The sequence below is a fragment of the Lycium ferocissimum genome, chromosome 1 (genome assembly GCF_029784015.1).
Source record: "Lycium ferocissimum isolate CSIRO_LF1 chromosome 1, AGI_CSIRO_Lferr_CH_V1, whole genome shotgun sequence".
NCBI classification, from domain to species: Eukaryota; Viridiplantae; Streptophyta; class Magnoliopsida; order Solanales; family Solanaceae; genus Lycium; species Lycium ferocissimum.
Window position 1 is genome coordinate 68,527,602 of NC_081342.1, and position 26,777 is coordinate 68,554,378.

The 26,777-nt window shown below is 36.9% G+C and overlaps 2 protein-coding genes and 1 long non-coding RNA gene across 3 annotated transcripts; all 3 read left to right on the plus strand.

The window, feature by feature from the left end:
* The first annotated feature begins 339 nt into the window (after window positions 1-339).
* On the plus strand, window positions 340-1,296 carry LOC132067012 (protein MAIN-LIKE 2-like). Its single transcript, XM_059460184.1, has 3 exons — window positions 340-864; window positions 974-1,125; window positions 1,203-1,296. The coding sequence occupies exons 1-3, from the start codon at window positions 340-342 to the stop codon at window positions 1,294-1,296; spliced, it is 771 nt and encodes a 256-aa protein (XP_059316167.1).
* LOC132067023 (uncharacterized) lies at window positions 1,207-2,846 on the plus strand. The gene is made up of 4 exons (XM_059460189.1): window positions 1,207-1,631; window positions 1,711-2,274; window positions 2,353-2,505; window positions 2,610-2,846. Exons 1-4 carry the CDS (start codon window positions 1,479-1,481, stop codon window positions 2,844-2,846), a joined length of 1,107 nt encoding a protein of 368 aa, XP_059316172.1. The 5' UTR covers window positions 1,207-1,478.
* A 15,453-nt stretch (window positions 2,847-18,299) lies between these two features.
* LOC132058522 (uncharacterized) lies at window positions 18,300-20,041 on the plus strand. The gene is made up of 3 exons (XR_009415328.1): window positions 18,300-18,635; window positions 18,901-18,987; window positions 19,928-20,041. It is a non-coding gene; the product is annotated as an uncharacterized LOC132058522 (long non-coding RNA).
* The last annotated feature ends 6,736 nt before the right edge of the window (window positions 20,042-26,777 follow it).

The window sequence follows — 26,777 nt, forward strand, 5'->3', positions numbered from 1 at the left end:
TTAATTTAAAATGCGTAAAAAATATACCACTTTAATCCTTACTTCATGTATTAATGATTAATTTAAAATGCCTAAAATAGATAGGACACCACCATGGAGCCGGGACCCTTCGACAACAGAGAGGTACTTTATCTACAGCATGAGCATAGGTCCCAGTATGTATGGGATGCACCGGTATCCTCTAGTAGAGTGGTCCGTACCCGTGCGGGGGGAGTCGGCGGGGATATTCTAGAGGCTATTCCCCCATATCCCCGTGTCATAGCTATACTACGTCGGGGCGGTATCTACCGGTGCATCGAGGTTGGTCGGCTTGTGCACGATAGGGCTCTAGTGACGGCCATGATTGAGTGCTGGCGATCGGAGACCCATACATTTCATCTCCGCACTGGCGAGGCTACCATCACCGTGCAGGATGTCGAGGTGATTTATGGTCTACAGATTGATGGACAGGCATTGTATAGAGTGGAGCCTCCGGAGATGTTGCCGTATCGCCAGGAGTTGGCTAGGCTCACTGGTTTCGAGCCTCTGCAGAGGGATATGCGTGGACGGAGTCGGTTGTTGCGGTCCTCCCTCCATGCTCACTTGCGCCTCGTAGATCTGCAGCATCCGATCGGCGAGGCGACGCCTCAGGTTGATGTTGACCGACGTGCTCGCTTATATCTTCTCATCATATTCGGGGGCATCATGTTCTCGAACACGTCGGGTGCGGATATGAGCATTAGGTATTTGCTCTTTATTGAGGACTTAGACCAGCTCGGATGTTATAGTTGGAGCGTCGCTGTCCTGGCTTACATGTACAGAGGATTTGATCGAGCCTCTATGGGCGAGAGGGTTAAGGTCGCTGCATTTAGCCCTCTTCTTCGTGTAATATATTTAAGTGTGTGTAGATAAAACACTAAATATATTTTTTCGAAATACGACGACCGATAAATAATTTTTTTGATAACTATGACGAGATATGGGTGTGGACTAGGTTGAGACCTTTTCGGCCCATAGTTGCTCACCCTCCTATAACTATGTTGCTGAGGATATGCCATACGCGCGGAGATGGTCGCGAGGCCGTACCAGAGGTGTGGAGACGGACCATGTCATTCTCCCGTTTAGGGATCAGTTAAAGCGCCGGAGGTAAGTTTTTTTGATTTAACATTAGTTTGTTATTTTTGTTAGTCTTTTATTGTTAACTAGTTGAATTCCTTTTATAGGCTTTCATATGGACGCCGTATGATTAGATTTTGGGTCAGCTGCCGGCGTTTTGTAGGGCTGGTGAGCACATGTGGACTGCACGGTGTCCATTGATCCATATGGACATCGTTGAGCATCATGCACCCGATCGCGTATTACGGAAGTTTGGGCATGTGCAGAACATACCCGCGGCTACACATTGGGAGCACACCCACTACACCGGGGACGAGCGTTCGATCGACAGTGCGGCATGGCGGGTGCGTATGCACCAGGAAGTCGATGCATAGAACGCGAGGATGACGACTCTAGCGGCGGTCGGACATGACACTCTGGTCCATGAGTACATGACGTGGTACATGCATATCACTCGCTCCTTGATTGCCAACCCCTCGACGTCGCGTCCTGATGGCCGAGGATATGCATCACTCTCAGGAGCGTATGAGGCGCTAGTAAGTTTTTTCAATCATCGTCTTATTATGTATTACTTTACGAATTTATTCAATTCTTAAAATTTGCAAATATATGCAGCTACGGATGACTCTGATGATACGCCATGAGAGTATTCCCCTTACGGAGTCCACCGACCCCGAGATAGCGGCATATGCAGCACGGATAGTTTATCTTATCGACACTGGTATGACACAGGCACAGGAGTGGCATCGTGTCGATGAGGATGTACCAGAGGGTGTTCCTAAGGGTGGTAGGGCTGATAGAGGTGGGCGGGCTGATAGAGGTGGTCGGGCTGGCAGAGGTGATCGGGCTGGCAGAGGTCTAGTAGATGAGCTTGACGATATAGGTCGTCAGGCTCCGTCGGCTACAGATATCCCGTCGACTTCTTCTTCCAGGCCGTCGACTTCACAGAGACCTGGATATACGCTAGAGATGGTCCCACCTTATGATCCTTGGTCATCATTTCCACAGGTGCCAGTTGGTGATCTACATATGGGAGACGGAGATGAGGACTTGGATATTATTTTCGATGACTACTTTCTTCGTTCTACAGCCGGTCCTACGTTACCATCTGCATCTCCGGCTCCGCGGGCCGCTCAAGAGCCCTCTCACATGCCATGTCAGGAGCCCGTCGACACACAGGTATGTTTTTTTATAATAAAATAATGTATTAATTAATTATTTTATTAATCTAAACTAAATTATTTACATGTATTATAGGCTCATTCTTCTGCGCCTGTGGACCCGTCTCCGCCCGTTCAGATTGACCCGTCTCCATCTCCAGCTACAACTCCGGGTAGCGCTCAGGAGACCGTTGAGGAGCCAGCTAAGGAGCCCTCTGACCAGCCATCTCAGGAGGCCGTCGACACACAGGTTTGTTTTTTTACAAAAAAATAATTTATTAAATAATTGTTTATATGTTATTTCATGTTTAGTTTATGATAAATCTAAATTAAATTGTTTATATGTTATTTCAGGTTCATTCTTCTGCTCATGTGGTCCAGTCTCCTCCGATTAAGTTATGTCCTGAGGCATCTATTGAGGCTACTCAGGTGGAGACCGCCGCCGTCTCTCACAGGAAGCATATTTTCACCCATGGCCTGAATAAGGGAAGAAAGGATGATCATGCCATAAATCATCCTGTCATTAAGAGGAGGAGAGAGGATCTTGATGATAGTGAGGGTGGTGGGGTTAGGAGGATCCTTAGGCCTTAGGAGATTGTATATTTGTAAATAAAATGTACATTTTATGTTAATATGATATATATTTTTGGGTATTATTTTTTTAATGATAATTAGTTATTTTAGTATTTATTGTCGATTAATAATAACTCGTGCGACGTCCATAATTAATTAGAGCCCTATAACGACAATCTAAATGTATATGTATAACGAGTTTTCAAACTTACTTCGGAGCACTTTACAACCTCTAAAACGACGATCTAAATGTATATGTATACTTGATGTAATGAGTCGATATTATTGTACACAAAAAAAATATTAAGTTCTATATAAAATATTTATATTCCGGTGTTTTGAAACATCACTAATTTTCGGTCAAAGTATGAAAAAAAGCTTAATTGAGTTTGATTTCCAAAGAATGAAGGTTGGGGGGGGGGGGGGGGGGGGAAGCCACTTCAACGGAATGCACCGTGCGTGAAAGGACTGAAGTGTAAATGTACACTTTGGTCCTTTTACACACATAATCTGTGCGTAAAGCCTATTTAGGTTCTTTTTTTTTTTTTTTTTTTTTTTTAATGGGTTAGTTTGGTTCCAAAAATTTATTTTTGGGTTAGAAAAGTGCGGGGCTCTTGGAATGAAGAACTTGAGGTACGCAACATCTTCTCTTCATCTTATTCTATTGAATACTTGATTCATGATGCTGAAAAGAAAATTGATTTTTTTTCTGTGTATTTGTCTATGCTAGCACAAATAGAGATATTAGGAAAAAGCAATGGTTTGAGTTGACTGCTAGGTCTATGGATTGGGCAAATAATTGGATAATTTTAGGAGATTGCAATGACATTATTGACATGACAGAAAAATCAGGGGGAACTAGTAAGCCTTTGTCAACCTTTAGGGACTTCAGAGACTTTATCTATGAGCTAGGTGTAGTAGACCTTGGGTATCGAGGGAAACCTTGGGCGTGGTCATGTTATAAAATAAATGGAGGTGTAATCCAGGAAAGGTTGTGTCACAATCCAACCCGCCATGACTAGCATCCACACCAACTCCTAGCGGGCAAACCAACACACAATTATCTATTCATTCAAGTCCGATTTTATATTAATCAAGTTAGTCCGTTATTACTCATTCAAACATCAAGTAAACAAAATAAGTCCTGCCATAAAATACTGAAATAAGTGCGGAAGTTCTAACTATTACAAAATCCCCAAAATTCGAAAGTCATCGTTCCAGGACTCTAATCTAAAAAATGTCTAAGGAATGAAATCTGTCCAATAAATATCCATAATGTCCAGAATAGGAAAAGACATTATAAGAGGAAGATCTTCGGGCGGCCTGGCATGGATACAAGCTCACCCTAAATCTGTCAGCAAACGTCCTCAACGCTAGATGTGAGGGCTGGTAGCAGTCTCTGTATCACAATCTACACTCAAAAGAATGCAGCAAGGTAGTATCAGTACAAACACTATGTACCGGTAGATATCATAGGCCGACTAAGATTAGTATCATGCATATCTCATAAAATCAATAGAATAAACAAGCCAGCCAACAGACACGAATATCAATAAACCACAACAAGTCAACCAAGGATAATCACAATCAAGTCACCAAGATATCAAGAATCACAATCAACGGAAGCCACAACGGAAATAAGTTTATCACACTAACCATACTCACTGTACATACATGCTAATTGATGTCATTGCTCAGTAGTCATGACCTGCAGGGGACCCATGGTGTCCATGTACTACTCGTTTCGGATCCACTCCTCGGACCCGAGCATAAACCTCTGCTCCGGAACGAACCTTAGACATAGGCCATATCAATACACCTCTTGTTTCTGGAACTAACCTCGAACCACGAGCCCATAACCTAGGCCACATTTGTGCCTTCCCATACCTCTTAACAGGACAGTGTTTCTTACCTTCTCATTATCAATGCTTAAGTCACCATTTCATATCACAATATCACCGAGAAGATTATATTAGCTTCTCATCACAAACACATCCACTACAGATTTAACACACAGGAATAGTGGCACGAAGCCTACACAATCACTCAATCGCATTCACATAGGAATTCAACCACACACTATCATGCATGAAAACTAGACATGCTTTCTCCTAAAGAATTCATAAAATATACAATCAACTAACCAAAGTCTAACTTAAGTAGACCGTAACCAACCTCAAACGTAGAGCTGCAACAACGCAAGTCACTCCACTACAGTTTTTCCTTTCCTTAAAGCCTCAGAACACTCAAAGTCTAAAATTAGAAGGCTCAATGAGTCACAATATCTAAGATCCCAAGTACCAATGCAAGCATACCCTTCCCTTTACCCTATTCCAATGGGTGGATGATTTTCTAGGTGTAATGCAACTTATCAAGGTGCCCTAGTAATCACTAATCATCAAATTATAAAAATATTATATCAATATTCCTACTACAAGCAGTTTTCATGATCAAGATACCATTTTTATAGAACCCTAGGTCTCAATTCACTTAGTTTATGGCTCTAAGGATTCAATTCATGATTAAGAGAAATTAATCCAAGACTCTAGATGATAAATAAGTGATGATAAATAAGTGATAATAACTATAACCCATCAAGTTTAGAAGGTTTAACAATTTCTAGGGTTTCTATTACAATTCCACCATTGAAGACCCATAAGAGTGATGATAATCATAAAGATGATACGGAATGGTTGGAAGGAATAAATGAAACTTACATCTCAAGAGTTTTCTTGCCCTAACTTGAAATTTCACCTTAGATGCTTGTGGGGAATTGTGTTGGGGAATAAAGAATATGAGACTAAGTCTTTAAAACACGGATTCTGTCCCCCCATCGACCGTTTCACAGTTGCAGCGGTCCCGCTATAGCGGCCAAGTGACCGCTATAGCGGACCCAACAAAAATTCGCTCACCGCTATAGCGGTATCGCCGTAGCGAGCAATCGCCCGCCACAGCGGCCACAAGAGAAATGGCTGGCTGCTAGGAGCAATCAGCCCACCGCCGCAGCGGTACGCCATTGCAGTAAGCTCGACTTTGTCTAGTTTTCCCCCCTTTCACTCCACATTTAATCCGAGGCCTCACAAACACAAACAAAACATGCACCTAGACATAAAAAACATTATTCAAATCCACCCATGGCCTCGGAATTTCCAACGGAGTTCTAATTTCCTACGTCACCCGCCAACGAACTCAATTAAAATTAAACAACAATCACAAGCAAGTCAAATTTCAGCTCTTAAGCTTGCAAAATCGAGTTCTTACTAGCTCGTTTTACCTTTGGGAAGGTTCTATTTGGCGTGGTGACCCTACATTTTTCATAATAATAGGAAGGGTCGTTACAGGTTGGATAGAGTCTTGGTCTCCCCTGAGTGGAGACTGAAATATGATCAGGCTGTTGTTATGCATATACAAAATGATGAATCAGATCATGTAATAATGCTTGTTTCAACTGATGGTTTTCACGATAGGTGGAGAAAAAGATTTTATTTTGATAAGAGATGGGTAGAAAACTCTGATGCTCATGAGCTAATTGAGCAATCTTGGGGAACTCAATTTAATGGGGATAGCCAATTTCAGGTTAGTTCAAAGATCAGAAAATGTAGAAGTGTCTTGCTTGATTGGAGCAAAAGAGGTGAGTCGAACCCAAAATAAAGATTAAGTCCTTAAAAAATCAGCTTAATGTGGTTTAAAATGATCCAATTGGTCCCGATCATTCTCTTATTCTGAAGTTAAGAAAAGAACCGAGTGTAGCTTATAAGGAAGAAGAGACTTATGGGAAGCAAAAATCAAAAATTCAATAGTTAAATGAGGGCGATAAAAATACCTCTTTTTTCATATGTCTACTGTCCAAAGAAGGCATAGGAACCTTATTAAAGGGTTGGAAAATGACAATGGACAGTGGATTTATTGATAAACCTGGTATAGTGAAGGAAATTGAGAGCTTTTAGAGATAACTATTTTCTACCTCCATTCCTTCTATTACGGATCACATGAATCAAGACCAGCTTGCTGTAGTTTCTAATGATGAAATAAAAGATGTTGTTTTTACAATGAACCCTACTAAGGCTCCTGATGTGGGCAGAATGACCCTTTATTTTTTCAGCAATTTTGGCCATTAATCTCTAATGATATCTGTCAAGCGGTTCAGTGTGTTTTTTTAGACAGGTCACCTTCTGCCTATTTGGAACAAAACATTAATTACTCTAATGCCTAAAATCAAGACATCTACCACTGTCCAATAGTTTAAATCGATTAGTTTGTGCTCCACTCTATATACGTTAATAACTAAAATTATAGTGCGGCGAATGAAGCCATTAATGCCCTTGATAATATTTTCAAATCAAGCAGCCTTTGTAGGAAAATGACAAATAATTGATAATGTTGTGTTGGCTCAAGAATTTATGGGGTTATTAAAGAATAAAAGGAAAGGGAAAGAAAAAAATATGACAAAAGGGACCCTCTATCACCTTATTTTTTTCTTATTGTGTGGAAGGACTATATCACTACACTTCGCAAAGCAACGAGGACTTTAAAAGGCTTGAAGTTAGGGAGAAATGGACCTTCAGTTTCACATTTGTTTTTCGCAAACGATTCATTTATTTTTGGTAAAGTTGATATAAGTAGTATTTATAAAATTAAGTCTATCTTAGATACATATGCAAAGTGTTCGGGTAAAGCGATTAATTTTAAGAAGTCTGCAAGCTTTTTTAGCAAAAAACTACTATAGAGGAGGAAAATCAAGAATATTTTCCTCACTTGGTAATATTAAATTGTGTACAAGGGGGACATATTTAGGATTGCCTGCTGTAGTAGGAATATCAAAAAAGGAAATGTTGTCTTTCATAAAAGAGAGAACCTTGTCTAAAATAAAAAGTTAGAAAGGAAAGTTCTTGAGTCAGGCTGGGAAGGAGGTCCTATTAAAATCTATTTTAGCCACTATCTCTTCTTATGCATTATCCTGTTTCCAAATGCCTGATGGACTATGCAAAGAAATCACTAGTATCTTTTCCTAGTTTTGGTGGGGTCAAAATGATGAGAAATGGAAAATGCATTTTGAAAGATGGGAAAAATAATGTGAACCAAAATTTAGAGGTGGTTTAGGATTTCGAGATTTAAAAGCTTTTAATATGGCTCTTCTAGCCAAACTAGCTTGGAGAATTTTGATGGAGCTTGACTTGCTAGCTTCTCGAGTGCTAAAGAGTAAGTATTTTCCAAATGAGTCTCTGTTACATGTACAGTCTCAGAGGTCTAGCTCCTGGGTTTAGAAAAGCATCTTGTGCGGACGTGATCTATTATTCAAAGGTGTCCAATGAAACATCTCCAATGGTGCATCAGTGAGAGTGTGGAAGGATCCATGGTTGCCAAGAGAAAGCTCATGTTTTCCATTTAGTATGATTAGTGGTGTTTCATAGAACTTAAAAGTTTCAGATTTGATAGATGATGATACTAATTCTTAGAACATCCAACTCTTGAATATGTTATTTAGTGAGGTTAATGTCAAAACTATTCTATTTATTCCATTATTTGTTAGCAATGATAGGCTTATTTGGAATTTTACAAACTCTGTTAACCACGACATGAAGTCCGGTTATCATCTTGCAAAACTAGTCTTATCAAATGATAGAAATTTGGCTAGTCGACACACGCAAGTAGTTCTCTATATTTTGCTAAGTCATTCTAGGATCATCTTTGGTCCTTGAAGATAAAAAAACAAGTTGAAACACTTTTTACGAAAATGTATCTTAAATACTTTACCGGTTGGAAACATTATTGCAAAGAGAATGCACACCATAGATTCCACGTTTCCTATTTTTGGTATCGAACCTGAAACTTTAGAGCACACATTTTTTTTAATGTTCAAGATATGTTAAGGCATGGAAAAGCAGTCCTATCCTTTAGCCTGACTTGCACCTTATTTCGGATTTTTCAGCATGGTGGTATAAACTATATTTAGATACTAAAAAGTTCCCGGATACTAATATTTTGTTGCAATTATCAGTATCTATTTTATGGATGCGTTGGAAAGCTAGAAATTATTACGTGTTTAGTTCCTCGTTATGGTGTGATGGTGAAATCCTATGAAAAGCGTTATCTGACTTTCATGAGTTTATAGGTGAAACAACAAGTGCAAGCTCTATGCAACAGGAGCGACATGTTACTAACCCAACTTCACTAACCTTTCCTTTAGAAAGTGTGTTACTGTACGTTGATGCAGGTGTGAATCCAAATACTCGAAAAGCAAGTATAGCAACGGTAACTTTGGAGGCTGATGGTAATGTGCTTCATGCCTATGGTAGTCCAATTCATTTTGTTGGAAAAGCCGTTATAGCTGAAGCGTTAACAATTCGGAAAACAATCCAAATTGCGATGGAGCAAGGATGAAAGAGCATACGAATATTGTCAGACTTATCAATAATAACTCAAATGCTCAACAGAAGAACAGCTCCTACTTGGGATGTGATTACTCTTTGTGAAGATATTTGGCATCTTAATCATTACCCAGATGATGTAGCCTTTATATATATAAGTAGGCGTGTTAATACTTGTAACCTTAGATTAGCTAAGTTAGCTTTATCACTATTTCATGAAGTCTCTTGGCGTGATAACTTTCCAGTTTGGATTGTCAATAAGACTTCCTACTGCTTTGTACAACTGAATAGTGTTTGATTCATGCAATATCAGTTTGTGGGACAAAAAAAAAGGGCATGCAACAAGGCAAGACGAAGAAATACTTTAGTTCAAGCATAATAATAAGAATACTGTACAACTCACCTTGGCATAACTGGTAAAGTTGCTGCCATGTGACCAGGAGGTCACGGATTCAAACTGTGGAAGCAGTCTCTTGCAGAAATGCAGGGTAAGGCTGCGTACAATAGACCTTTGTGGTCCTCCCTTCCCTAGACCCCGCGCATAGCGGGAGCTTAGTGCACCAGGCTGCTTTTTATTATACAACTCACCCTTCGTTTTGAATACTTGCTTCCCATTTATGTTTTGGGACTTGTTGCTATGGTTTTAATTAGACCTGAGGGGCTCGAGTATTTCAACATATTTTTTAGCTTAAAACATTGATGGTGCATATATGAACCTAGTGCATCGCAAATGCGATCACCATGTTGCAACTGCGAATTTTAGGGATTAATGAATGTCCACTTTTGGGGAGGTTGTGTTGCAATTACGGAGTCAGTCAAGGATTGTCATTCGCTTTTGCGAAGGCCTATGTCGCTTTTGTGATGGTGCGGGAACTGGTATCTTTCGCTTGTGCAGAGAACTTGACCGCATTTGCGGGATCACAAATGTGATGAGGGTGTCACATTTTTATGATTCATCGGGTATAAATTGTTACATATTCGATATATAAGGGTTTTGCATCATTTTTGGACTTGGTGAGCTCGCTTTAAGAGAATTTTAACGAGATTTTAATCTACAAACATAGTGTAAATGTCCTAAACACTATTGTGAGATTATACCATGATTATCCATTGATATATATAATAAAAATATGGAATTTTAAGGTGGAATTTCAATTTTTTTGAACTAAGCCCTATAATTGGTAAATTATTGATTTGAACTAGCTAAATGAGATCTAGTCGAAAATCTAATTATAATATCGGTCTCGTCGGATCATGGATAATCCGAACATGTAATTTGGTCAAGTTTGATCATGTGGGCTCGTTGTTGACTTTGACCGAGACCATCTATTAAATTATGAAATTCACTTCAATAGCTTGTACATTTGATATCGTTTTGAATAAACTTGAGTTGGTTGATGGATTCTAGATGTGATAAAGCTATTTTGAAGGTTAAAGCTTGACTCGGATCGAGGTAAGTTAAGACTTTGCCCAATTGATACTATTTTACATAATACATATAAGGGGTACTGTATACATAAGGTGACGAGTATATATATGGATATTGAGGTTATCAAACAAATTATATAAGTTGAAGGGATACCATATTTCGATAGTTATGTGCTATTAAATTATCCAATCTTCAAGCTTTATTACATATTTTTTCATCTAAATTCTCACTAATTAAAAATAAATTCTTACAAGATGAATATTTAATTCAATTCAATGTGTATCCAAACTAAGTTCACTTAATCTCGTTCATCTGAATGCAATTGGAAAGTTGATAACAGAATAGTTCAAAACATAATGCAATTTAATATATTGAAGTAGAATAATTAAACCTAACGCAACAAAATTCTCAAGAGGAAAAGTGATGCAATTAATACTATTTGGTGATTCGATTCGATTCAATTAAAGCTCTTCTATTTGTTGTATCATTAATGTTTGTATGTTAATAGAAATTTTATGCTTTGTATTTGCTGTTGTTTGTTCTTTATGCTTATATTCATAACTAGTGTACTTGTCCGTGCTTCACGCGGTCATAAGAAAATAAACCAAAATATGAATGACATTAATATTATTATATTGTGTATAAAAGTATTGACGGCAAAATTTTGTCGAGAAGCATTTTAGTTTAAATAGGAAAAATCAAATCAAATCGGCATATGTGATACAATAAGGGAACCATATAATAAAAATCCGAACATAAATTTAATGGAGGGCCAGGACACATCATAATAAGACAAAAATCACATAAGATGAGGAAAAACTAAGGTGATTAGCAAACTTTGCTTTTTAAACTTCTTGTTGCATATATACGATGGAGAAAGCTTAAGACAAAGATTCATAAAATTGTCAAAGAAAGAAATGAATTTTATTGAAAAATAATTTTCAAAATGACCGATTCAACCCAAACTAAACTTTATAAATTATATAATATATCATCATTTAGGATCAGCTAAAAAGAAATTTTCGGCAAGAGAAACTCCACAAAATAATTAATAATACGTGAGTTAAAATGCATTCGGTTCACATCACTCCGTGTAATCCACAACCAAATGTTATTTTATGTTCATTTTCAATTTGAATGGTAAATATTTGTTTTTCATTTCCTCAATATTCTATCCTCTGAAATCTTAAAGAAAATCTTAAATTCATGAAAGGGGCTTTAATTATTAGGTGAAAAATAAAAGAAATTAAAAACAAAATAAAAAAGATATTGATGTGGTTCATAGATCTTTTCATTGTTTTTTTCTCATTGCCGTTCTCTTTCCTTTCACTTTCGTCTTCTATTTTTTTCTCTCGCCAAATATAATGCCCTTAACATAAGCTTCAACTTTGTTGATAGCTAATACATGAATGACACCTATAAAAACAGATATAATGCAAATAACTACGGATTGTTGATCCTTCCATCAACATTTGAAAGAGTAATAACAATAGTAGCACTTAAAATCGTGGCATCCTGCTTAACTAACGTACTGACAAGTGAAAAATGTCCCTCCTACTTCCCGAAGTGCATAAACAACACTATGTTATGGGGAGAAGCTAATATATTAGTAATAAAGAATATACAAGTCAGTCCCATCAGATAAAATTATTAATTTTGAATCCAAGTAAATAATTATCAGAAAAGATCGAATGATAACAAATATAAAAATATATATTTGTATTTTTCCTTCCCTGTAATAGCCGCCACAATCGCATGTAGACATCATATGGCAGAAATCCATAATAAGTCCCTTATGTTGGAGACTTTTCAATGCACGTTGTCCAGAGGCAAATCCGCATCCAGCATAGGACCAGCGTCATCAGATTCCGTCATTTGGTTTCCTACGGCCAATTCTCCGAACTGTCCACTAATTTTTACCCATCCTTCGAGTGTGTAGCATAAATTTGGATGGGAAAAAAGTCATTTTATTAGTGCAAGAAATGATGAACTTAGGATATTTTTGTCACAACTTCAAATTACTTGTGACTCCGAATCATGCTTGAGAGGAGGAAAACATAAATTAAAAGAGACTAAGAGATCAAACTCTTATATTCAAAAGATGGAGAAAATACTTTGAAATGATAGTAATATACTACTTTCTTTGTTAACTATCATAGAGGACAAATTGGGAGAAGGATGCACCCTATTATATTGAGTCTCGAAGCACTTATAATCCCGCTTCATCATCGGCTTACCGCTTCATAATCCACATATTCACTGATGAATTTTATATCCAATTTTTTCTCTCTTTTCAACCAATAGAAGTAAAATTACAAGCAAAGAAAATTCAAGTTATGTAAAACTTAGCAATCATGAAGAAAAGAAGACAGAAATCAGAAAACCCATAAATCAAAGGAACTATAATACTACAAACTCAAAGTAACATAAAAGAAAAAGAAAAATGTTGATCATGAGTGGATGGTACCTTTTGATTTTTGAAGAAAGTGTAGATGGTACCTTTTGATTTTTGAAGAAAGTGTAGAGAGAAGCCGACATAACCTCAAACGGAGACAAAGGGTCGAAACGTTATTTTAGGGATAGTCGAAACATGTTTCTCTGACTTATGATGTCCCTCTTTGCCCAAATAAATGTGAATTGAAGGTTTTGAAAACTGGTGTCTTTAATATTTCATTCTAAACTAGTGTCTTTAATATTTCATTCCCTTTCTATATTAACTCTATGAGGATTTAATTAAGGTTTAAAGATTATAATAAAGATAGGAACTTAAGAAACTCAAGACATTATTGTGTAGATTCTAGTGTTATTTAAAGCTTATAATCAAGAATTTGTAATTGAAAATTTATGGGATATTTACATTTTAACATTTTTAATGTAGAAAAGGGCCCAAAAAAAGGAGAAAAGGGATGAATATGATCTTTGGCCAAAGAGACATGTCACATCATCTTTCTATCATTACTTTAGCTTTATATTATATATAGAATATAGATATAGATTTGCACTATTTTACTAAACACATCGTAATAACAAATTACTATAAATCCAAGTAATTTTGTACAATCACTTCTCCGTTTGAATTATACGAGTTAATGTCACAAAAGATTACCGAACTTGTAATATTATTGCAAAGAAAGTTATTAAATTATTTTTTTAGTCATAAAATAACTTAACGTTCATAATTTTCTTTAGAAAATGCCATTATGGTGAAAATTGGACGAAAAATAATTTTAAAACTAAGTGCTTAAAACTACTAGTATTTCCCTTGTTTATTTGGGGGACTTTGTTTCTCTCTTGAATAAGTATTTCCTGTACTAGTCATTCGAGAGAGACAAAATCCCCCTAATAAATAAGGGAAAACGACGAACTCAATTAGAAGGCAACAAAAAACCAACATGTTGATAATTTAGACTGTACTTATTATTTAGTTCGTTTCTCTAAACTATTTTTTTCAATTATAGTGTTCTTATTTATTGGTTTCTCATTAATTCAATGTTCATTAGCTTCTATTTATCATGCTTAGGTCAAATTATATGCACAAAATTATGACAAAAATGTGCTTAATTAAATTCATTTAGTATTGTGATTTTATTCCAGATCCTACTACTTTAATCTTACCGAAGACAATTTTCCTTTAGAGAGATATACCATGCCAGCATTATTATTTTTAGCTGGGATAAAGCACTAATACCCCCCTCAACTTTGACTAAAGTTGCTACAGACACACTTTACCTTTTCCGGAGTCCTATTCAGTGGCGGAGCCAGAATTTTCATTAAGGGGGTTCAAAAATATAAAAGAGTAAAAATATCCTAAGAGTTTAGGGGGTTCAAAAATATAAAAGATGAAGTTGTAGCAATTAATCAATTGCCACATTATAGCTTCATCTTTTATATTATTGAACCCCCTTAGTGAAGTTGATTACAGATTTGCACAAATTGCCGCATTTTTGAAATGATCAAAATCTGCTACCATTTTGCAATTAACCACTTTTTTTTTTCCCAATAACCAATTTTGATCTTCGAACCAAGCCTAAATAGAACACCAAAATCCGGTTTGACGATTGAGTTCGAATTATTTGGCCCCTCCCCCAGAAAACTAATTGTATTTCCAATTTTTTTTTAAAAAATAATAAAATTTGACTCTATTTCACAAAGAAAGAAAATAAATTAATTCAAGAGATGTCAACTTAAATTTTAATGTTAATTAATTATGTGTACTAATTAATTATAAAGTGTCCAATTAAAAAAGGACATGTGTCCACATTAATTAGAAATTTAGCCTATTTTCTCCTCTCGTGTGCCTCCAAGACAGTGAGCGCACTTTCTGTGCCACCTTAGCACCGAAGGGTGTATTTATGACACTTTAAAATAGTTTAGGAGGTAATAGGTCCCGGAAGAAATAACGTGTGTCGTAGCAATTTTTGTCAAAATTGAGGGATACTAGTGCCTTATTTCTTTTTAGCCTATCTTTTGATATTTCAACAGTTATGTCTTATGCAAAGTGGACAAATAGTATAAATTAGTAGTAAATGAAATAATTACAACATATTCATGAGCAATTGAAATGGTCCCAATATAATTAAAAAGGTCAAAATATAATCCTATACTAGGTAGCTTTCACCATTAGCGTGACCAGCATATTGAATTTTTTTAATTGTTCAACGAAAATAAGATATTTCGAACTAGTTATTCTTTAATATATTCTTCTCACATTGTACGAATAATCTTTTCACGACGAGCATACATTTCCAGATTAAATAACCGAGAAGATGAAGTTACATTGTTACTCTGAGTCGATTATTCATCAGTTTCATGAATAGCTATATTATTATGTTCACATTCGTATGAATATTCCATCACCGCTTTAGTGTTCACGCAAAAAATCATGTAATACGGACAAGCAGCTACTATTTTCACCTGCATGTCAATTTCATAGTGTTCATGCCTTGTCGTAGCATTCTGAATATACGTTTCCATGCACCAAAAGTTCTTTCAGTTACATTGCGTAGAGAGGCATGTGTATAGTCAAATAGTTCATTCCCGTTCTTAGGCTTTGTTTCACTCCCTCTGTAGTCCTGCAAATGATATCGCATTCCTTTGTATGGAGCTAGAATCCTTTTGTGTTCCGAAGCCAGCATCAACAATGTAATATTTATCTACGAAATTATGAAAACGCGGTAGATATGACTTTAATGGAGGAATAGTAGATACAATTAGTTGGGTCATAAATAGATGATTTTTTTTTTTTTAATTTTTTTTAATAAAATACAAAAGTTTGGGGTAGTTTTAACAGTTTTAAAAAGGCCAAAACATAGATCTTTACCCAAAAATGGATTTGGGCCAGAATTTGGGATTTGAAGAATTGTTTTCAAAATATGTCAAAAATTTTATGACCAAATGAAGATTAGAAAATAAATCTTCAAAATATGCTCCCAAAATCTATGGCCAAATGAGAGCTAACTAATATTCAATGCAAATTCGGACATACAATCTTCAATATTTTCGAAATAAAATTTTAAAAAGTACAGTATAAGTCACATTCAAAATATTTAGAAGGTATTTGTAAAATTATGGTAAAAGAAAAAAGGGAAAAGAAAACTGTGTGTCAAATAGCCCAAAGTAATGTCACATTTGGCCAATATTTGGGCCTAATAGCCCCAAGAGTCCACTCGGTCCAAAATAATGCATTCAAAATAGCCGAATCCGCCCAAAATAATGTAATATTTATCTATTTGTAAAAAACGCCCAAGCGCTTTTAAAAAAAAAATCAGACTTTTTGTGGCTACTAAAAGTCACCACAAAAGAGTCGCCACTAAAGGCTTATTATAGAAAAATCAGGCTTTATAGTGGCAATTAAAAAAGTCACTACTAAAGATTAAATATTCCAAAACAAATATAATATGTGTATATTGAATAAGAAATATCCCAAAATATATATAATATGTGTATATTTAGTAGTATATACAAGAATGATACAATTTATATACATATGCTAAAATTATATATACACTTTATATACAAGAATGATACAATTTATACACATATACACTTTATATACAAGAATGATACAGTTTATATACATATGCTGGAATTAATTATATATTTATTATACATAAATTATACGTTAATTATACATTTATTATATACATATCATACAATAATGATATGATATATTTTTTTTTTTTACATATACAATAGTGATACATATTATATACCATAATGATACGATTTTTATGATACATTTTTTATACTTATGATACACTTTCTATACAAGACTGATACAATTTATATACACATATTGGAATTATATATATACTTTCTATACAAAAATGATACATATTATATACAAAAATGATACAATTTTCTATTCTATAATACACATTATATACACAAATGATATATATATTATACAAAAATGATATATACCTTAGTGATTCATATTTTATACAATTTTTATATATTATAGATAGGTACTGATATATATTTTTATATACAAATGATACATATTATGTACAAAAATCGCCTCAGAGTTTTTAAAAATATTTCTTACTAAATATACACATATTATACATATTTTGGGATGTTTAACCTTTAGTGGTGACTTTTTTAGTTGCCACTAAAAAGCTTGATTCTTCTGTACCAGCTCTTGAGTCGCCACAAAAGTTATTTTTGGACTTTTAGTGGCGACTTTTTAAATCTTTTGTGTGGTGACTAAAAGTCGCCACAAAAGACTCGCTGAAATAATTTATGGGCTAATTTTTGTGTTTGAGAATAGATGGGCCAACGCGTGAATTATTTATGGCCGAGCGGCCCTTTGTGTCCTTGTTCCGGGAAAAAATATAGGGCAATTCGCAGAATTGCCCTTCTTTTGGGGTGATCTTTAAATTTTGCCCCTCATATTTGAAATCTTTAAAATTTGCCCTTTTTTGCACCCATAGTTCCAGTTCGAAAAAAAAAATTACGCATGTGGTTTAAATTTCCTCCCCGCATACTTTTGTTAAGGAATTACTGTAAAGTTATGGACCAAAATTAGTATTAGCGAAATGTCAAGGTCCGACATAACTTTGATAATTCCTTCACAAAAGTTATTTGGTCCGGATAAAGTTTGCCCATTAAAAGTATGCCCCCATCGGATAACTTTGTGAAGGAATTAAAAGTTATGCCGGACCAAGGGATCTTTAAAGGGCATTTGGCATAAGATTTTGATAATTCCTTCACAAAGTTATGCCGGTCGGGTCCGTTTGCCCATTAAAAATCTTGAAAAGTTTGGAAGAATTATCAAATCATTAAAAGTATGCCCCCAGCATAAAGGAATTATCAAAGTTATCCGACCCGATACTTTCCGCCCCAAATGGTTCCTTAACAAAAGTATCGTCCAAGACTTTAATTAATCAAATCTTATTATTTTTTTTTTAATTTTTACTTGAAAATTAAATGGTTCAAACTCGAACTTATCAATCAAAAATTAAAGCTGAGAAAATAATTTAAAAGGCCACAAATATGAGGGGCAAAATTTAAAGAACAGCCCCAAACAAAAATATACTGTCCAAACATTAATTAAGGTAAACAAAGAGTGTTTTTTTCTTGCCCCTGATATCTATTTCATTAGTTACTGCTAGTATTTTTTTTTGTTTTGAACGGTATGTAACTGGAAATGGAGTATTGTCATTAGTTTAAGGCCTTGATCTTTCTTTTTAACTGCCCAGAGAATTGATAGTTTCTCATGAAGTTTTTATTGGGGTTAAATGTAAAATGTTGAAGGAGATACCGTGTTGGAGTTTCCGGTTTCTTGTCAATCAATCAACGACGCGTCAATCCCTAATTAGTTAGGATTGGATAGTTTAATTGCTGTATTTGTTGCTGTTATTGCTAATTTGTGACTTTTCATGCTTTATTGTCATTGTTTTTTGTGATTATTAGGTTTTGGGTTGCAGAGTAATTCATTCATGGGTTTCTAATTCTCTTAGTGGTATTGTGCAACAAATTCATCATCAAAGCACTGCTGTAGCAGAGGTTTGTGTAGCATTTTATTTCACAAATCTACAGTAATCATGTTATGTGCTGTCTTTTTGCTAATATCATATTCAAGGACATTCTCCTTATGTAAGCTTCCTCACTGGTGGATCTTATGGTTTATGTTTCTTGTAATAAGTTGTCATCAAGTATTTCAACTTGCACCGAGAGAGAACACATACCGTACCTTATTATTAATTGGTCTTAAAATGCCATTTCCTTACAATTTTCTTCAAGTCAAGTTTCTTTTTTCACTCTATCATAGGTTGCCAGCCTACTTCATGATGATGTACTGGATGATGCTGACACAAGACGTGGGATAGGTCCTTTAAACTTTGAGATGTGAAATAAGGTACATAGTACTTTGCTTTCTTTTCCTGAAACGTGTCCCTGTTAGAGTCTTCCATATAATGGATGCAAGCAGATGTTACAGTAGTGAGATGGCATTGTCTTGTTCATAGTATTTTTTTAAACCATCTAAAATTCGAAATTCATTGGCCCGACTAATTCAAATTCACGCCGGATACTGGATAGGGCCCATTACGAGAGAATCACTAGGAATGTCTCCATTTCCAAGGAGTTTAAGATGTTATTGACTTATATATTATTTAGTGTTAGTGGAAGAAAATATTAAAGTAATGATGAAAAGTTAGTAGGTTAGCGGAAATATCATATGAAAGTTTAAACTATTCGTAGTTAAATGATTCAAATTCTTGAAACTTGTGGATTGTGAAAGTTGTATAGAAAAATACTATTAGTGGAATAATTGAAACATTTTGAGCATGCTCTAATGAAAAAATAAGGAGTTACGTAAATTGAATCAAGAGGAAGTATCTTATATCACCAAGTAGAACTTTGGATATGACATGCTTACATTTTTGGTGATTCAAAGTTTTCATTAATCACCAAGTGCAAATTACAAAGCGTAGCACAGGTATTCTCGGCTAGCTACTTCATCAGATTGTATCACTGAAACACTAAAAAGAAAACAAATTATCTAACTTATACACATAAAAACTAGCAGGAGTGCATCATATTAGAATTTTAGCTTCTGCATCAGACCCTTGAGATCTTCTCCAGTGGCTCTAAAATTGCATATACACACAATCTCTCGGGCAATGCTTTCATAGTCCCTTGCTTTCTTTTCAAACACTATAATTTCTTTCTCTCCATACCGCATGAACATATTCATCATGTATCGTTCTCAGCAGCCTGGCCAGCCTTGTTCTTCATATAGAAAGTTGTATAATCCATCTAAGGAGTGATCTGCATGGTATTATTGTCCATTGTAGCAGTCTGGTCCATACCATTTGGGCGTATTGGCATTACCAAAATAGATGATCCCTGAGCTCTCTTCCAATTTGGCACATGACACAATCAACATTGACATTCATTCCTCCTTTGATGAGTCTATCTACAACGAGCACCTTTCTGTGGCATTTGCAGCTCTACCCATAAAGGTAGGGTAAGGTCTGCGTATATCCTACCCTCCCCAGACCCCACTTGTAGGATTATACTAGGTGTGTTGTTGCAGCTATAAGGGAGCCTTGGCGTAACAGGTAAAGTTGTTGTCATGTGACCATGAGGTCACAGGCTCAAGCCGTGGAAATAGCCTCTTGCAGAAATGCAGGGTAATCCTACGTACAATTAGAGTGACAGACCCTTTTGGTCCGGCCCTTTCCCGGACCCTGCGCATAGCGGGAGCTTGGTGCACCGGACTGTCCTTTTTTTATGTTGTTGCAGCCATAATGTAAATAGGGGTTTTGGCCTTTCTTCATTCTGAAACATTAAGGTTCTCCATTCGTCTTTGGATAGTTTTCTAACAACTGTAAGTATCTCTGTCTGGTTAAGGTTTTCAGCTCCTTTAAAGGTCTCCGCAGTTGTGAAATTGGTCTCTTGATCCCATGATCTTTCTCACCATCCAACCTGCATTCTGAGGAATAGAATGCTTCCATTCTCTGGCCTATAATATAATATGTGAATCCATTTTATCCTGTTTGTGAGCAAGATCCCAGTATGTATGTGTAATTGTTGTGTTGTTCCACACTTGCTAGTTAGTGATATTGAGCCCTCCCACTGATTTGGGCAGGCAAAGTTTATCCATGCTAGCAATGCCTTTTTAGTGATCACTTTCACCTGACCATAATTAGCTCTTCCAGTACCCTTCAATCAGTTTTATGACCTTAATAGGAAGGACGAAAATCTGTGCCCAGTAAGACTAGATGCCAAACAGAACTGTCTGTACAAATTGGAGCTTACAAGGCACTAGCATATGACAATTTCTTTGTAGTCCAGGAAGCAATCCTTACTATTATCTTTTCAACCAGAGGTTGGCACTGCATCATAGTTAAGTTCTTAGTATCGAAGGGTACCCCTAGCTATTTAAAGGGTAACTCCCCTTGCCCATAGTCAAGTAGCTGTAAAATGTCAGTCGTTACACTGCTGTCTACACCTTCAAAGTAAGCAACACTTTTAGATAGATTGTCTTGTACGCCAGAAGCAAAAGAGAATATATGAAATCTTTGGTGAATCTGAGCTGAGATGAGATCGATTCTTGCAAATAAGAACGAATCACCTGCAAAGCTTAAGTGAGTGATTCACAACTCCCCACATCTTGAGTGAAAGTTGAACCATCTATCATGCTTCAAATTATTGAGGATTATGCTTAGGTATTCCCATGGCTATGGCAAATAAGAAAGGAGACATTGGATCTCCTTGTCTTAGTCCTTTAGCAGCTCTTCTGTTTCACCATTTATCAGGATTGTGTAATTCACAGTTTTGAACAAGTCATTACCCAAGCAATGAACCTTAAAGAACCTGGATGGTACTTTGATGCTGCCTGTGGGGTGTCTCACAGTCACGGGTATCAGCATTGGGGCATGGTCAGAAAAGAATGGTTCGCCATAGGTTGTGATCAAGTGACCATACTTCATTATACATTTATCATTGCCCAATGTTCTGTCAAGTCTACTAGTTACTCTGTCATCCCCCTGTTGCTTGTTGCTCCAAGTGTAATACTCCCTCCTCCAAGGAATTTCATTCAGCATCAAAGTATGATAGCAATCAAGAAAGTCCAGTGTTACAGTTGCATTAGACATTCTATCTTGAGGGTATAACATTGCATTGAAATCTCCAGTAATGGGCCAAGGTGTGCTGACTGTTTGAGCCGTATCTTGCGGTAGACTCCATACTATTCTTCTTTGTTCACAAGTGTTGCAGCCATTCTTGAGCCCTGTTTTCCTTGACTTTTGTCTCCAGCAGGCCTGTTAGTTTTATGATATTTTCGTTGATGTATTGTCTAAGCTCCTTCTGCTTATACCTTTTATCTATGCCCCTTATAATCCATACTAACCAAGTCATTAATTAGTAGTTGGACTTCCTCCTTGATCAGGAGGTCTTGGGTTGTTCACCACATGTTCCCCTATATGCAAAGCTCGGAAGCCATTTCTAATAGGCACTGAATAATCCTATGCACTGCTTTGAACAACAGCTTTGTCTGCACTCACTTGCTGCCCTTGTACCTGATTCTGTGTGGCTACCCATGTGTGAAAGTGTGCTATTGTTTCTGTGTGGCCCTTTTCCCTGCATAATCAACAGTGGTTTATCACTCCTCCGTTACTCATGTCATACCACTGTGCTTGGTGCTTCTAAAGTCCTTGATGATATCTGTGTTCTGTTGGTTCTGCTAACTGGTACAGCTCTTGTTTCCTGTTGCTGAATTGGTCCTATAGCAATCTTGGTTGGGACTTGTTACAGAATGAATGTAGACGCCTTTAGATGTAGTATACATAGATTAGCAAATCTGTAGGGATACAATAGAATATTTTTGATTCTTTCCTTAATTAGAGTTCATTGTATTTGCATATACATCTTACATAATGGAATAAGATATTAGTTTTATTCTCCATACCTACTGTTACATGGTATCAGAGCACAGTTTTCTGATTCACCGGAGTTGGGCTAAAAGAAATTGCCGTAAGCCATACTTCCGACCAAATCTCTTACGAGCAAGGTATTTGAACCTGGGATTTCATCATCACAGCTGACCTAGGAAGGACCGTCTTCCAGCGGTCTGCAGAACCCCATAAACCGACGATCAGCAGAGCTGCGCGTGAGTCTCACGCACTGACGACAATTTCCGATAACTCTTGCAGAGACGGCGCGTGTAAGCGCGTGTCGTCAGAATCAGCCAGGATTTTGAGATCTAGCGTCGCCTTGACATTTCCGGCATAGACCTGGCGGTTGTTTGTTCAGCAGACCACGATTTCAAAGAGTTACCTGTTTCTAACCAATAATCTGGTGGTCTATCTATTTTGGGCAAAATCCGATGGTTATCCTGACTACTTTTTTGCCAGCAATTGCTACTAGTATCTGGTGTTCCAGGTCTGTCTTGTGTCTTTCAGTTCTTACCAGGTTTTGCTCTTCTGTCGAAACTTTTATTTGGCCTTTATTTGATGATTTCTTGATTTATCGGTAGTTTTTTCTTTTGGGTCTCTAATTGGGTGAACAGCTTTATTTGTGTGGAATGGGTGTTAGGAGGAACTACTATTTTGTTACTGACCAATAGGGTACTGTTTGTTTTTGGGTATTGTCTGATTTTCTGGATATAGTCTGTTTGGGACTTGTTAGTTCTCCATCAATTTATTTTGATACAGTGAGTATTTAGTTAGGAAAATGACTGCTGTAATCCGAGAACTCAAGGGTCTAAAGTTCTTGCTACTCCTGTTTCACTATTTGACAAAATGATTTTGATTTCGGCGGAGGAGTTTGCTAAATTCTCTCAATATCAAAAATAGCTAAAGGAGTCCACTTCAGTTAATGCCTTTGTTGAGTCAAGATAAAACATGTCTTATCACCTCTTCAAAAAAATGGGTGATTGATTTAGGTGCCATAAATCACATGACAGGCAATCCTAATATTTTTACTAGCTTCCGCTCACACAAAACACCCTCTCCCGTTACTGTAGCTGATGGATCAGCTTGTAACATCGTTGGATCTGGGACTGTGAAACCAACCTCCTCTATTACCCTGTCATCTGTATTAAGTCTATCAAAATTAGCCTTTAGTTTGATTTATGTTAGCAAAGTTACTAGGGACTTTAATCGTTATATCTCGTTCTTTCCCGATCATTGGCTATTTCGTGATCTTATGACGAATCAGGTTATTGGTGAAGGACATGTACCTGACGATCTCTACATCCTTGATGAATGGGAGCCTCGATTTGTTTCCTGCTCTAGTGTTATGTCTCCATTTGAACCACATGGTCGATTGGGACATCCTTCTTTACCTCTGTTAAAGAAGCTTTGTCCTCAGTTCCAGAATATTTCTTCATTGGAATGTGAGTCATGTCGATATGCAAAACATCATTGTAGCTCATTAAGTCCAAGGTTCAATAAGCGGGCTGAGTCGGCTTTTGAGTTAGTTCATTTTGATGTTTGGGGACCATGTCCTGTCGTCTCCAAAACTGGGCATAAGTATTTTGTCACTTTTGTGGATTATTTCTCTCAGGTGACTTGGATTTATTTTATGAAGAATCCTTCTGAAGTGTTTACTCACTTTTGTACCTTTTGTGTTGATCAAAACTCAATTCAATGCTTCAGCACGTATTCTAAGGAGTGACAACGCTATAGAATAGATGTCAGAATTATTCCAGTCGTATTTGAGACAACACGGTATTCTCCATCAGTCTTCATGTGTTGATACACCATCTCAAAATGTAGTTGCCGAGAGGAAGAATAGGCATCTACTTGAGACAGCTCAAGCACTTCTATTCGAAATGATGGTTCCTAAACAGTTTTGGGCAGGTGCGGTCTCTACGACTTGTTTTCTAAGTAATCGCATGCCGTCTATTGTGCTTGCTGATAATGTGCCTTGTAGTGTTCTTTTCCCAAACAAGTCACTATTTCCGCTGGAACTTAAGGTGTTTGGAAGCACACGTTATGTTTGAGATGTACGTCCATTTGTTACCAAGTTGGATCCCAAGGTATTGAAGTGTGTTTTTCTGGGTTATTATCTCCTCCAGAAGGGGTATCGATGTTATTCTACTATACTTGGAAAATATGTGGTGTCGACTGATATGGGATTTTCAGAGACTACACCATTTTTCTATGTACCTCCCATTTCTTCAAGTCATGAGGAGGAAGATGAGTGGCTAGTTTATGAGGTTACTCGTACTTTTGAAAGAACAATCAGATAATACTGTTCCTCTATCTTTTAGTCCTTCTATTGAGCATCAATCGTCTATTGTGCGTTCAACACCTTGTCCATCTGCGTTAGCAAGATTGCCGATTACTCATTGCTCGAGGAGGCAAGAGACCAATGATGCACGCCTTGCACCAGTTCCTTCGTCATCAAATCTTCCTTCACCTGATCCTTCAGAAAATGTTGACCTCCCTATTGCTCTTCACAAAGGTACACGGACTTGCAAGTCCACATATTCCATTGCTAATTTTGTTTCCTATGATCGCTTATCCTCTACATATAGATCTTTGATTGCTTCTCTAGACACCATCTCTGTACCCAAAACAGTAAAGGAGGCTTTGAGTCATCTTGGATGATCTGATGCAATGCTCGAGGAAATACATGCCTTAGAGGAAAATTATACGTGTGATTTGGTGGATTTACCCAACGGAAAGAAACCAGTGGGATGTAAGTGTTCACAGTTAAAGTTAATCTCGATGGTTCCGTGGCAAGACTTAAGGCCAGGCTTGTGGCCAAAGGATATGCTCAGATTTATGGGGTGGATTATTCAGACACATTTTCTCCGGTTGCCAAACTCGCTACTGTTCGCTTGTTCATTTCTATAGCTGCTTCTGATAATTGGCCTTTACATCAATTGGATATCAAGAGTGCATTTCTTCATGGTGATCTTCAAGAGGGAGTATATATGGAGCAACCACCCGATTTTGTTGCTGAGAGGGGGGGGGGGGGGGGTTGGTATGGGAAGGTATGTCATTTGAAGAAGTCTTTGTATGGCTTGAAGCAAAGTCCCGGGCTTGGTTTGGAAAGTTCTGTGAGGTAGTTCAGGTTTTTGGGCTGAAAATGAGCAAATGTGATCACTCAGTCTTCTACCGGCAATCAACTGCTGGCACTATACTCCTTGTTGTATATGTTGATGAGATTGTCATCACAGGAAGTGATTATGCGGGGACCTCTTCCCTCAAGTCTTTCCTATATACTAGGTTTCATACGAAAGACTTGGGCCAATTGAAATACTTTTTGGGAGTAGAAGTAAATAGAAGCAAGAAGGGAATTTTTTTGTCTCAAAGAAAGTATATTCTTGACCTTCTTGCAGATACTGGAAAGTTAGCAGCCAAACCATGTAGTACTCCAATGGCTTTCAGTGTGCATCTTATGAAAGATGATGACGATCCTTTTGATAATCCAGAGAGATATAGAGGGTTAGTTGGGAAGTTAAGCTACCTTACTGTGACTCGTCGAGATATTGCTTTTGCAGTTAGTGTTGTTAGCCAGTTCATGTTCACACCTACGGTCAAACATTGGGATGCTTTGGAACAGATTCTATGTTACTTGAAAGGAGCTCCTGGACTTGCCCATTGTATAGCAGATGCTGACTATGTTGAATCCAAAATTAATAGAAGATCTACTATATGCTATTATGTCTTTGTTGGAGGGAACCTAGTCTGATGGAGGAGTAAGAAGTAAAGTGTTGTATCTCGATCCAGTGCAGAATCTGAGTACAGAGCTATGTCATAAACTCACAGTCTGCTTGTGATATTATGTGGATACATCATTTTTTAACTGAAATTGGGTTGAAACGTCATACATGAACACAACTATGGTGTGATCATCAAGCTGCTCTTCATATTGCCTCTAATCCGGTGTATCACGAAAGAACTAAACATATTGAGTTTGACTGTCATTTTATTCCTGAGAAGATTTAGGAAAACTTGATTTCCTCTGGCCACGTGAAGACAGGAGAGCAAGTAGCTGATTTGTTCACAAGAGCGTGGAATGAAACTCGAGTTAATTACCTTTGTAACAAGCTAGGCATGATTAATATCTATGCTCCAGCTTGAGGGGGAGTGTTACAGAATGTATGTAGACACCTTTAGATGTAGTATACATAGATTAGCAAATCTGTAGGGATACGATATAATATTTTCGACTCTTTCCTTATTT